Source organism: Sprattus sprattus, assembly GCF_963457725.1.
Source record: "Sprattus sprattus genome assembly, chromosome: 1".
NCBI classification, from domain to species: Eukaryota; Metazoa; Chordata; class Actinopteri; order Clupeiformes; family Clupeidae; genus Sprattus; species Sprattus sprattus.
In genome coordinates, this window is record NC_137920.1 from 73,644,606 (window position 1) to 73,658,693 (window position 14,088).

The window sequence follows — 14,088 nt, forward strand, 5'->3', positions numbered from 1 at the left end:
TAAGAACCACTGCCCTATTGTGTTACAGTACCCAACGGTACTCTACCATGATCCCCTATTGTGTTACAGTAGCCTACAGTAGTCTCCCACAATCACCTATTGTGTTACAGTAGCCTACAGTAGTCTCCCATGATATCCTATTGTGTTGATCTATATATTCTTTATGTATTGATCCCCCTGTTGTGTTGATCTATGTATTCTTTATGTATTGATCCCCCTGTTGTGTTGATCTATATATTCTTTATGTATTGATCATCTGCAGTTCTTTATGCCATGAAGGAAGACAGTGAAAAGGTCCCTAACCTGCTGACTGACTACATATTAAAAGGTACCGCCTGCACTCCCGTTTGGCCTTTGTTTTGATTATTTTAATATTTAATAAAGCCTAATGCGGCATGTTACAGTTATAGTAAAAATGAATATAGGATATAAACAGTATATTCTCTTTTCTTGTTCTCTTTACCTGTTACTAAGCACTAAGGGCCTGATTTACTAACATTGCAACCGCAGCTTAATCTGCGGTCGCACATTAACGCACGGTGTTTTTCCGCATTTTCCGTGGTATTTATCAAACCAGATCCACACTGGGCACTCTGTGCTTACTCCGCCCTTGAATCTAAACTCATTCATATCGTTCATACACAATATTATTCTTTGGTATTCTATGTCGACAATTTCCAGAACAACGAAATAATTAAAAAAAGATTTACAATTCTATAATGCAATAAAATCTACAATCTGTGTTTGTTTCAGTGTTGTGTCCCACCTAAAGTCGCCAGCGGACCACCCAGCCAGGATGTCTGTGGAGGGGTACACCCAGCCTGCCAGATCACTAACCCCCGTCCCCCCGTCCCATGTCCCTCGTCCCCCCATCCCCCCATCCGCCTCCCCATGCCCCCGCCCCTCCCTGGCGCCACAGATCACTCAGCCAGGATGCCTGTGGAGGGGGTACACCTAGCCCGCCAGTCCACCCCCCCCCCCCCCTCCCCTCTCCTGCCCCCCCCAGCATAGCTGCATGAGCTCCCAACTCATTAATGCCTAACAGCATCGTTACTGTACATCTCTTCATCGTACTCCGCTTCTCCGAATGAGTCTCGGCCTCTGCTCATGGATCCCTTTCCGCTTTCTGCACATAAATGTACATACGCACAAACAGATACACACATGTACACACACACATGTACACACACACATGTACACACACACACACACACACACACGCACACACACAAACACACACACACATATATACACATGTACATGTACATGTGCATACACACACACGCCCACAGACACACCACACATACACACACACACACACACACAAACCACACATACACGCACACACACACATATACATACACACGTACACACACACGCACACGCACACATATACATACACACACACCCACACACACACATATACATACACACGTACACACACACGCACACGCACACACACACACATACATACACACGTAAACACACAAGCACACACACATGCGCTTGAGCATCCACTGGGCCTGTGTGCCGACCGCCTGGTGCTTCTCTTGGGCTTGGCCCTGCTTACGTACGGGCTGAAGGACATATAAGCTATTACAGGGTGTAAAATATTCTGTGACCAGATATTTTCAATAATAATGCTGATTAATATTAAGAAATAAAAAAATGTATGTGTCTCCTCGTCTAAAGGCCCCGCACAGGGACACCAATGCTCTCTGTCTCTCAGGCATAACCCAGGAATGTCTTCAGTACGCTCAGTCACAAGCCATAACCCTACTACAGATAAACACAAACAGGTTTTCAAAAAAAGGAACTAATGTACAACGACTTAGTCTTTTTGATATATTTTGTACATGTTATAATTATTATTACTATTATTATAATTGTGCTTTCATCTCTGCGGTGTCATCTTAGAAGGTGCACGTGTATTTCAGTCACATTTACCAGTTGTATTAAAAAAAAAAAAAACACAGAAGAATCGTAAAGTGACTTCCATAATTAAGATGACTTTTAATTTGTTACGCATCATTATTACGTGCCCGAGTATCTTCTCCTTCCTTCCTGTCACTTTTCTTCTGTCACTAATGTTTTGTTTCTTTTGGATGTAAACGGGGAGCTGAGTCATTCCACTAGGTTAACTCTCACCCCTGGTAAGATCAGCTCATATCATTAATGTGTATATTTCTTATTCGCTAAAAGGCATGGAGGAGAAAAAACACGTTTATTGCTGAAAAAATAAACCTTGCAGAATGATTGCCACTATTCGGTGTCTTTTAGAGTCATTCTTCGTGTTTCTGAACCCTTCTCTTTTCTTTCTTTAATGGAATACAGGACATTTCTTAGACAAAGACATGAACTCAGTATGATCATTTACAAGAACCATTAATCTGTAACTGTGCATTTCTATGTCTAACTCCCAGGAGAATTTCCCCAAAAAACACTTGTGCCTCTACTGCCTTATTATCTTATATTATAATAATAATAATATTAATAATAATGATAGTAATTAATGACTGCTACCTTGTAGCATCTCAGTGAGAGTTGTTTCCTCGTGTTCCTCTTGCTGAGCGTGGCAGTGGCGTGCATGTTGTTGTGATGTCACAATCATACAGCACCCCTGTCCCTGAAATACTACGGCCATCAGACGGGGGCAGCAGAGAGCAGTGGAAAATGCTCTACACAGACCTGGTCAAAACAGCACTAACGACTGCCATTCTGAAATGACTGTGATATGATTGGCAGCCACATCGCATCGTGTTGTGCCGGAAAGCCCACGAGCCTCACATGTTTTTACACTTTAATGAAGCGCCTTCTGAAACCATCAAAAACAGTTTATCTTTTAATCCAAAATGACAATAAAAGTCTTTCACACGTTGCTAGGTAGGCACCCAGTGTGAAAAACCCCATGAAATATGGCATTGGAAATGAAGTGATGTCAGTAATGTAATATATGCATTGAAGTTTAAACAATATTCTCACGTAAATCTAAAGAGATAACAATAAACATGGTCTAATAATAAATAGAGTGTCTCTTAAAATCATGGATACTGTATTTGGTGCTTCAATGTAGGAACAAACAAAACAGTGATTCTAAAAAATACATCGTTTGAGAAATAGCTGAGAAGTTATGTGGGTGTCTGGCAATAGACAATCCTTTTGGCATCAACTCAAAAGCTACAAACTGTCAAATGACAACTAAATATCTTCATTATCAGTCTCAATTCTTTATCAATTCAAAAATGTATCTCATAAAAAGAGTGCAGGATAAAAACATGTTCACGCAGCAAAGTAAAACATTAAAACGCAGACAGAAGAAAAAATAAAATGCTAACTAACTTAAATAAAACATTTTTTTTAAGATCAGGGACATCACCTTCCTGCTTTCACCTCTTAGGGTTGGCCAACCTCCCGTCCTGTCATCCAAGTAAATAGTGCTGGGAGCAGTGTTGTAGTCCAGGGTATTCGCAGGTATACGGAGTATACCCATTTATTTTTCAGTCAGCATTGAGTATACCCACTTCTCAAAACAGAGCGTTTATCCTGTGCTGTATGAGCTGCTTAAAAAAAATGAAGAGTATACCCACTTCTCCAGGGACCACTACACCACTGGCTGGGAGTGTGCTGACTCGTCCTGTCAATCAAGTCCATAGTGCTGGGAGTATGCTGACTCGCACAGGCAGCCGGGTTCTGGCCTCGTCTGGGCCGTATCTGGGCCAAGTCCTATCCAATCCAGAGCCAGACGTAAGATTGACATGACTGAGGGAAATGTTTCAGGAAAAATGCTCAAACTCACTTTGTTGAGAGTCAGAAAAAAAAGTTAATTTTTTTAAGTGCTGACTTTGCCCATAATTAGGACCCCTACGAAGACACTAGTCATCGTATTTTCAGCATTGACTCATGCTTATGATAATCATCATTACTTATAAGAGATGAGATTTTTGATCGCCGCAACAATGTGTTAAATGCATTACAATACATAGTACAATATGTGATCTAATTTCATTCTATTTAATGATGATGTCCTCGATGGCCTGAACTTTATTTTTCTGACATGACGAGGTCTAAATATACACCTATATATATATACCTAAATTCTAAACGTTAGAGGATGTTTTTTATATGCACAATCTGTAAGTTGGTGAATATAAATGTATTCATTCATTTGTTTGCGTGAATATTCATTTATTTGTAATCTATTCAGGTGTTTAGTAAAGGGGCTGTAATTGCACCCCTGATGAGGTTTAGAAATGGCTTGTTCCTCACCTGCAGAGAGCTCTGCTTTGCAAGATGTTCTTTTCTACTGAATGAACTAGAAGTTTACAATTTTTTATTTCATATGAGCCACACACTTTCCCTTTATGTCATCCAAATAACGTTACTTTCATTAATTAAAGGAACCTGAAGTGACTTGTGACCTAGGCTTTCTTTGGTTTAAAAAAAAAAAAAATCGAAAATAATGACTGACATACTTATAACTAAAGGTTCCCCACCCCCCCTCCACTGCATGTCCTCACTCAGCCCCTGGTCCCTGCACACCTGATTAAAGCCAGCCCAGCCTAACCAGGTGCCTGTTCGGCTAATCAAAAGTGCCATTGATAAGGTCAATCAGGTGTGCGGGGGCAGGGACAGCTGGACACCTGGGTGCTAACAATACCAGTGTCATGGGTTAGATACCTGGGGAGCACTCATACTGATGAACGTGAAGTATATGTAAGGGATAATGTATAGTCCGAAAATAAATCCCGAAAGGGCGAATAGTACCCCAACGGAGGGGAGCGGAGGGCTATACATTAGATTACATTGTTTCGTCCTGAAGGGATTGAAGGGACTGACCGGCGGACCATACATTATTCCTTACGTTATGTGCAACGTATTTAGCATCTACTAAAAGAATAAATGCAAACAGAGGAGAATGATGGACAGTTCTGGATATTAGAATCGTTTTATAGGTGAGCACATGTACGAGGATATAAGATATGACCGCAGAGTCGTTTTTGGGTGAACTACGACTTTATGCTTCCGAGATACTGCTGCTGGCTTTACTACGGCTTTACCTAACTTTAAAAAGTCAACCTGCCTACACCGACTAACTGTTCCGAGTGTTTACTTTACTATAAAAAGCAAACTTGCTTACACAGACCAACTGTTCAGAGGGTTTATTTTACTCTAAAAAGCAAACTTGCCTACACTGAGTAATTCTTCTGAGGCTTCATCTGCCTCTAACCATCAGATGCCAGTGTATATGCAACCAAAGCATTAAAAACTTCACCACGATGAGAGGAGCTGGAGAAGGTGGGTTGGTATGAGGTGGGTGAAGGCATTATTCCTGTGTCGCTAAAAAAATAAAATACTGTCAATACAATTTCAGATAGATACAAATGGATTGAAACTTACATTAGTACTAATGTTTTGTTCTAATAAAGGATGTTGCTTCTGGGCAATGCAGAAAAATTAAAATTTCACTTCCTTTCTAAACCTACACTGAGAAAACATAATATAAAAAAATACATACAATCTCACTATAAAATAACATCGCCATGAAACATCATGAAAATTATCTTAACAATATCTTTTTTTTTTTACAGATGTTGCATATACTTAATAGAAATGAAGAAAAAAAACAATATATAAAAAAGAATAATGAAAATTACATCATGCCACGTGTCCTCTGAAATGAATTCCAAACGACTTTTCATCGTCACGTTACAGTAATATTCATCGAATTTAGATCGGATTCGCCGTCATTCTCCTCTCTTTTGCACCACGGGCCTCAGAGCAGCTCAGTACTTGAAACAGTGTGTGTGGGTGGTTGATTGAAACAGTGTGTGTGGTTGGTTGAAACAGTGTGTGTGGTTGGTTGGTTGAAGTCAGCAGTATTTCATGTAGATTGGCGTCAGCCAGTATATCCAGATTCAGTATACCCTGTATGGCTAGCGCTGAGCATGACGGACTGGCATACGGACGGGGCGCTAGACGAGAGAGCCAGCCTGATTCTGGGCGGGCACCATAATGGGCACCCCTCCCATGCGGGAGATGTTGGCGGCGGTCATGCCGGTGGGCACAGGGGGCGGCCGTGGCACCTGCTGTTGGGCGTGCTCCAGCCTTGGCAGCGTGCCGCCGTTGGCGCCGTTGGCGCCGTTGGTGCTGGGGGGGGGCCGTGCGATGTTGCTGGCGGAGGCGGAGTGGGGCAGGGTGGCGTTGGTGTTGTAGCCCGGTAAGGTGTCGGCGGTGGGCCGGGGCCGGTAGCCAGCCATGCTGCCCGTGGCCGTGAGGATGGAGGCGGTGTCGGAGGGCGGGTGGTGGGTGTAGTTGTGGTTGCTGTGGTGATGGTCCCGGGACAGCGGGCTGGTGTGCACGGAGGACAGCGTGCCGTTTTTGGAGATGATGGAGCCGCTGCCACTCTTGGCCCAGGAGACGCGTTTAGGAGCCATGGCGTCCTCCCTGTCAAACACAGACAAGAGAAGCGTTAAGAAGCGTTTAGAAGCCATGGCGTCCTCCCTGTCAATCACAGACAAGAGAAGCGTTAAGAAGGGTTTAGAAGCGTTAAGAAGCGTTAAGAAGCGTTTAGAAGCGTTTAGGAGCCATGGCGTCCTGCCTGTCAATCACAGACAAGAGAAGCGTTAAGAAGGGTTTAGAAGCGTTAAGAAGGGTTTAGAAGCGTTTAGGAGCCATGGCGCCCTCCCTGTCAATCACAGACAAGAGAAGCATGAGTTTAGAAGCATTTAGAAGCGTTTAGGAGCTATGGCGTCTTCCCTGTCAATCACAGACAAGAGAAGCATGGGTTTAGAAGCGTTTAGGAGCGTTTAGAAGCGTTTAGGAGCCATGGCGCCCTCCCTGTCAAACACAGACAAGAGAAGCGTGAGTATGGCTACCCATAAGAGTATCATGTGCTCTATGATGGCACGGCCCCACACTGGATTGGCAGTCCCGGACATGGGAGATGGGGATGCAAGAAGGCCAAAACCCTGATACAAAGATACCAAAATAATAATTTACCAAAAAGATACAGAAAGTGTCTCTTACTTGATGTCATTAGCCAGATCATCCTCCACGTCCCTCCTCTTGGTCCAGAGGAAGATGAGGACGAGGATGATGAGGATGAAACCCACCACCGAGCCCACGGTGGCTCCTGCGATTACGCCGGCATTTGTGGCTGTAGGGGAAAAAACAGCATTACACCATCAGTTTCAATTCAATACAATTCATTTTAATTCTATTTATTTATATGAAGGTCATTAAAAAGAGCACTCTGGCAACCACAAGGCAATAGCCATCATGCAGGTACTGCACAAGCACAACAGCATAGAGGACTACTGTCATGGAGGACTACAGTCATGGAGGACTACAGTCATAGAGGACTTCCGTCATGGAGGACTACAGTCATGGAGGACTACAGTCATAGAAAACTACTGTCATGGAGGACTACTGTCATCGAGGACTACAGTCATGGAGGACTACAGTCATAGAGGACTACTGTCATGGAAGATCACAGAGGACTACTGTCATGGAGGACTACAGTCATGGAGGACCATAGAGGACTACTGTCATGTAGGATCATAGAGGACTACTGTCATGGAGGATCATAGAGGACTACTGTCATGGAGGACTACAGTCATGGAGGACTACAGTCATAGAGGACTACTGTCATGGAAGATCACAGAGGACTACTGTCATGGAGGACTACAGTGTAAGTGAATGAGACACCATAGACTCCATTACCCACAATTCCCTTATCACATTTCAATTCTTATCAACACCGGTGACCTCGCAATTGGTCACATCAAAGTCATAAAAAGGGTGACGCATTTTGCCCCTTAAAACAGTGATTACCCCCCAAATCTTTCTCTCTGTACGGTGGTCTCACACGCGTGAACATCGTTCAATTAAGAGATACCCTCTCTGCAGAACAAAGGACAACGCACGACAGTCGTATTGAACTTTTGGCCGAAGTTAAGAAAATACTTTGACGCGTCTAGTTGCAACCAAGTTATACCGGTAGTATATTACTGCAGCCCAGCAGTATTCTGAGTAGGATAAGGCGACCGGCTTCCCTTATTCGTTTCTCCAAGTCGACAGAACTTTACATCCTTCTAAATCAGCGGACCTCCAGCAAGGCCTCCGCGAGTTCAGCCGACGGGCTGCAAAGAAAGGACAGACGGACATCCATTGAACCTACGTGACGCGTTGTTCCAAGGATTCCGCGAAAACACCGTTGAATGCTTAGCAAGAGCGTTCTCCACGTAAGGCTGACATCTGGGCAGAGATTAGTCTTATATGTGTGTTAATATATGTGTGAAAGTATTGTTGTTTTATTTCATTCATGATTTGAATGCTTACTTTGTAATTCACAGTGCATGGTTTGTAACCGTGCTATATCTTGCGTTCGTTTTTACTTTTGCTAACTTGTTAGAAACGTGCATACACCTTTTCTCTCTGTCTCCCTAACTCCCTCAATCACCACGTCCACATCGCTAGTTCAGTGCTGCTGAAATATATTGTATTGAGTTGAAGGCCGACTCTATCCTTGAGATAAGAATCCTTTGTCTGTTGTAACCTACTCATTTAAAGTTGTGCCCATCCTCCAATTTATAGTGGCATACCTGCGCACGCACGCACGCACACACACACACACACACACACACGGATGGGCAGGCTCTCATGCCCCCTCCTCTGAAATCCCAACTCCACTTTGTGCCTTGTTTCAGTGTTATACTCAGTTGTTTATGTGATTAGTATTAGCCATTCATTACTGTTCGTTACCTTTAATAAATTGTTTATTTAGACTTAAACAATTGTCTTGTTGGTTGTTGTTCCAATATTCCACTGAAAGCCATTTTCCGCCAATCAAGAATTCCAATTGCCTTCACTTCTCTGATTGTTCCATGAAGTGTTATGGACTTTGTAGTGATATTGTAGTACGATAGTATTGTGGTACCATACTTAGACTGTAGCATAGTGGTATAACTAGAGCTTTCCATTATTTTAGTAATTTAATTATAAAATATTAAATACTAAATTTACTGATTATTAAATTTTATGAGACTGATTTAATTAAACTAATGTAACAACCACGGTTTTACCTACATAATATGGTGCCCCCTGTGAGGCTTGGTATTGTTGGCTTCAGTGATATTGTTACAATAACAAATAAGAATCCAACCCCCTGAGTAACTCCAGGACCTTACCAGGTCCATTGAAACTTCTAAGGCATAGATCAAATGTGGTTTTGAATAATTTTAGGTGTTGTGTACTAACTGTTTAATACATACTAATTATCTAACAGTCCCTGTTCCAGCCACACTGTAAGTATAATTAGTGGGAGTCCATACTTGTGATACCAGCAACCCATTGGACACACAAGTACCATCTGTTACCATAGCAACCTGTACAATCAGTGGTAATAGTTGTAACAAGAGAGTAACTAGCATTTTAGAACTGTAAAAACAACACGGTAGTTACCTAGCCGTGAGTGTAAGTCACAGGTTCGAGTCCCTCACCTGTGCATCTCCTTGTTTTGTTATTAAGCATAACATTGTTGTAGTTTGCGTTGTGACTACTTGCATTAGCTTGCATTAAAAGGGTTAAATTAAGCATCAGTGATCACGTCACTAGCTTGCCAGGCGTAGTTCCGTGCCCCAGACTAGGCAGACAGGATGAGCCCGAAAACCCCACACACGCCAGGAGCTGAGAACCTCCCTCCTGTGGAGTCAGCCCAACTTTTAAAATTTGTGGCAGACCTCCTCAAAACCTCCCCTGAGGAGAGGGAGGCACTTGAACAGATGAACCTAGATGAGTGTCAGTCCAAGATAGGCGACTTAATCAGGCATGTTCATAATCCCTACCGTAAAGTCTCCACCAATCAAGGAGTGGTAGGTAGATTGTTCCTGTTTCATCACCAGAGCACCCGCCTGGAGATAGAGATTCTCCGCAAGGAGAACAGGAAACTGTATTCTAGTTGTGACAAACTAGACACACACGGACGAACAGGCTCTCATGCCCCCTCCTCTGAAATCCCAACTCCACTTTGTGCCTTGTTTCATTGTTATACTCAGTCGTTTATGTGATTAGTATTAGCCATTGATTACTGTCTGTTACCTTTAATAAATTGTTTATTTAGACTTAAACAATTGTCTTGTCTGTTGTTGTTCCAATATTCCACTGAAAGCCATTTTCCGCCAATCAAGAATTCCAAATGCCTTCACTTCTCTGGTTGTTCCATGAAGTGTTATAGACTTTGTAGTGATATTGTAGTATGATAGTATTGTGATACCATACTTAAACTGTAGCATAGTGGTACAACTAGAGCTTTCCATTATTTTAGTAATTTAATTATAAAATATTAAATACTAAATTTAATGATTATTAAATTTTATGAGACTGATTTAATTAAACTAATGTAACAACCACGTTTTTACCTACAACAGTCATGGAGGATCATAGAGGACTACTGTCATGGAGGATCATAGAGGACTACTGTCATGGAGGATCATAGAGAACTACTCTCATGGAGGACTACAGTCATGGAGGACTACAGTCATAGAGGACTACTGTCATGGAGGACTACTGTCATGGAGGCATTTACAAATACAGTACGTATTCTCATCTATTCACTCATGTTTATCCAAAGCCACTTAAAATTAACAGAACCGTGCAGGAATATGTATAAGTGCTCTCTGGGTGTTTATGACCTTCACTCATGACCATGGTCCATTAAGCAAGTGCAGTAAGGTGAGCCTGATCTACACACCTGTGATGACCTCCAGGTTGATGAAGCAGGTCTCTGCGCCGGCTGTGTTGGAGGCGTTGCACACGTACTTCCCTGACATGCTGCTAGTGAGGTTGGTCAGCTTTAGGGTGCCTGCTGTTTCATCTACGGGTGGAAACGGGGAAGATGACACGTGGTAAACAATAATAATAATAATAATAATGCATTTTACTTGTAACGCACTCTTCATTCAAAAGAATCTCAACACTCTTACAATCCTGCAGATGCTATGGATAAACTTACGGAAATATATATCAGACTTAGCGGAACGGTGTCGAATATCAGCACGCGTCAAATATCGGCCGAATTCGGCGTTGACATGTTTACATTCACTCTCCCGATCAACTTCGGGCAACTATGTTTATACCTAACGTTAATCTATAAATAGACATAGTATAGCGATTTCTTAACAAAGCCGCCGATATTCTACACAGTTACGCTACATAGGGTAGTTATTTCAGTAACATGTACTGTTCTGTATGAGGTGGGTTGCTTGTTACTGTTAATAACCACTTCAATTACATTATGTACAAGTTTTACCATAGAGGGTCTAACAGCCTCTCATCGTGACCCATCCATGTACAGATGGCCGTCTATATCACACTTTTCCACACATTCACAAGATGACAAAGCAACCTACATGCCCTACTTTTATAACATAAAGTCAGGAATGGTAAGCCTTAGGATCTTATTAAAATCTTCATGAACAGTCTGTTGAGTCAATTAACTACTTACTAAGCATAAGAGCAAAGAAAACACTTAACAATGAACTTCTTACTGAGCATAGGAGCGGAGATAACATTTAACAATTAAGTTCTTACTGACCATAAGAGCAAAGAAAACATTTAACAATTAACTTCTTACTGAGCATAGGAGCGAAAAAGACATTTTGATTTGGGCTGGCTTTGGTCCACTTGTACAGAGGAACTGGCTTTCCAGACTTGGAGCCGCAGCTCAGGGTGACGTTCCCCTTCAGCGTGGGCCGTCCCGTCAGCTTACATGAAGGAGCAGACGGAGGCACTGGAGATGGAGCAGAGCAGAGAGAGAGGGGTTAAGGGTGGAGGACATGACAGGCTGAAGAGGATACTCTGTGTAAAAGTATACACTAAAAGTGTCTGTGTATATGTGTTGCTGTGTGTGTGTGTGTGTGTGTGTATGCATGTGTTTGTGTGTGTGTGTGTTTGTGTGTGTGTGTGTTTGTGAGTTTTTGCGTGTGTGTGTGTGTGTGTATGTGTGTATGTGTGTATGTGTGTATGTGTTTGTGAATGCGTGTGTGTGTGTGTGTGTGTGTGTGTGTGTGTGTTTGTGTGTGTATGTGCATGTGTGTGTGTGCGTGTGTGTGTGTGTGTGTGTGTGTGTGTGTGTGTGTGTGTGTGTTTGTGTGTGTATGTGCATGTGTGTGTGTGCCAGTGTTACCCTTGACATTGAGGGTCATCTCCCCAGTGACGGGGGAGCTGGGTATGACCACCTGGCAGAGGTAGCGTCCGGAGTCGGACTCCTGCGTGTTGTTGATGAACAGCGAGACATTACTGCTGGGCATCTGATGCACGAAACTCACGCGACCTTTGAACTGAGTGCTGCTCACAGTCGTCACGCCAGCCGCATAGGAGATTATCTGCAAAATGAAATCAAACAGGAGAGAGTTTCTATCCAGCGCAGATCTAGGTTCTATCCAGCGCAGATCTAGGTTCTATCCAGTGCAGATCTGGGTTCTATCCAGGGCAGATCTGGGTTCTATCCAGCGCAGATCTAGGTTCTATCCAGGGCAGATCTAGGTTCTATCCAGGGCAGATCTAGGTTCTATCCAGGGCAGATCTAGGTTCTATCCAGGGCAGATCTAGGTTCTATCCAGGGCAGATCTGGGTTCTATCCAGCGCAGATCTAGGTTCTATCCAGTGCACCACCCCCGAGAGCTCTTCTTTCACAAGCTGGTGGCTTGCTTCAGAACAAGCTGATCATTCCAGTCCACATTTAATACTTCTAATAATAATAAGTATATTATACATCACATTTAGTACCCCATGGACCTCCCTAAATCTACACTGTTGTTTATTGTTGTAATATTGTTGTAGTTAAACACCTGTCTCTGATCGACTATCTAGACATAACACCATGTGCCACATGTCCCGTGACGTAGACACGTACGAGGGAAATACTGATGCAATCAGATTGAGTTAGCGCTGATGACGGGGGGAAAGTGCAGAGATTTCTGGCATGTGCGATCATTTGAGGGCGGGGTGCCAGCTGTGGGTTTAGATAAGTTCAAATGGGCAGGCTATCATGTAAGTCACAGGATAACATTGTGTGCTTATTTACACAGAATGGCAAACCATGTCATCGAAAATGATGGCAGCCAACCTCCACTAATCCTCTTAATTTAACTTTTTATTTGTTATTTTTTTTCATGAGGTCATGATATTGGTCATCCTACATGCCATCGAGAGGAAAAAAGGAAATCAAATTTCAATTTGGAAAAGTTTTCCGTAACTTGTTAATGTTTTACAAGCATGTGTGTGTGTGTGTGTGTGTGTGTGTGTGTGTGTGTGGTCAACACAGCTAACACAATGCATCTCATCCCTCACTCTTTTGACACACTTTCCTGAGCAGTCAGTCCCCACACAATCCTTTCCATTACACCCGTTTCCAAGGAGATTACACTTTCCTCTGGCGCTCAGTTAGAACAGAACTAGTCTCCCACAGCTGTAGCCATGACAACATTATTTCTAGTGTTCTAGTGTTTGAGTGTTCTAACATTGGCTCTTCTTGAGTTCCAAATGACTCACCAGCTGTGTGGGTTCTCCCACGAGGCTCCATATGACACTGCTGCCGCTGTCGGCCACGGCGTTGGTGTACCAGGCCGGCAACACCGCCATCTGGCCTTGGATGACCTCGGCATTTTTCTGGGACAGTAAAAGCTCTGCCACGCCACCTGGCAGGAACAAGGGAACAAAAATACATGTAATACATTTACAATCGGAGGGCCTGGTGATGATTAATGGTGTCGTCAAAAACGACAGACTTTCCCCTCAGGTAATACATAGAGGCAGATGAGTGCAGAATGTAGGATACAGGGACATCGTCCCCTTCCAGTTATCCAGAGAAGAAAGTCTACTTCAACATGTTCAAACATACGTTCATTATATAATGCGTAATAATAAATATGAGATATAAAATCGTAATGTAGGATACTGGGACATCGTCCCCTTCCAGTTATCCAGAGAAGAAAGTCTACTTCAACATGTTCAGACATACATTCATTATATAATGCGCAATAACAATTATGAGATATAACATTGTTTTCTCGTACACTCCGCCTAGTA

General features: G+C 42.8%; 2 protein-coding genes across 2 annotated transcripts in view; one reads left to right on the top strand and one right to left on the bottom strand.

The window, feature by feature from the left end:
• Positions 1-1,735, top strand: part of fez1 (fasciculation and elongation protein zeta 1 (zygin I)) — a gene marked incomplete at both ends in the record, with an annotated part of 11,075 nt that extends 9,340 nt beyond the window's left edge. Inside the window, 3 exons of the mRNA XM_080846694.1 lie at positions 263-328; positions 773-948; positions 1,730-1,735. Of these exons, the coding sequence (XP_080702820.1) occupies positions 263-328; positions 773-948; positions 1,730-1,735 (248 nt within the window). The remainder of the gene's footprint in view (positions 1-262; positions 329-772; positions 949-1,729) is intronic.
• Positions 1,736-4,662: 2,927 nt separating this feature from the next.
• On the bottom strand, positions 4,663-13,676 carry esama (endothelial cell adhesion molecule a). Its single transcript, XM_080855575.1, has 6 exons — positions 13,552-13,676; positions 12,185-12,383; positions 11,633-11,788; positions 10,751-10,873; positions 7,027-7,156; positions 4,663-6,444 (listed from the first exon to the last, which is right to left on the bottom strand). The coding sequence occupies exons 1-6, from the start codon at positions 13,639-13,641 to the stop codon at positions 5,973-5,975; spliced, it is 1,170 nt and encodes a 389-aa protein (XP_080711701.1). The 5' UTR covers positions 13,642-13,676; the 3' UTR covers positions 4,663-5,972.
• Positions 13,677-14,088: the final 412 nt, after the last annotated feature.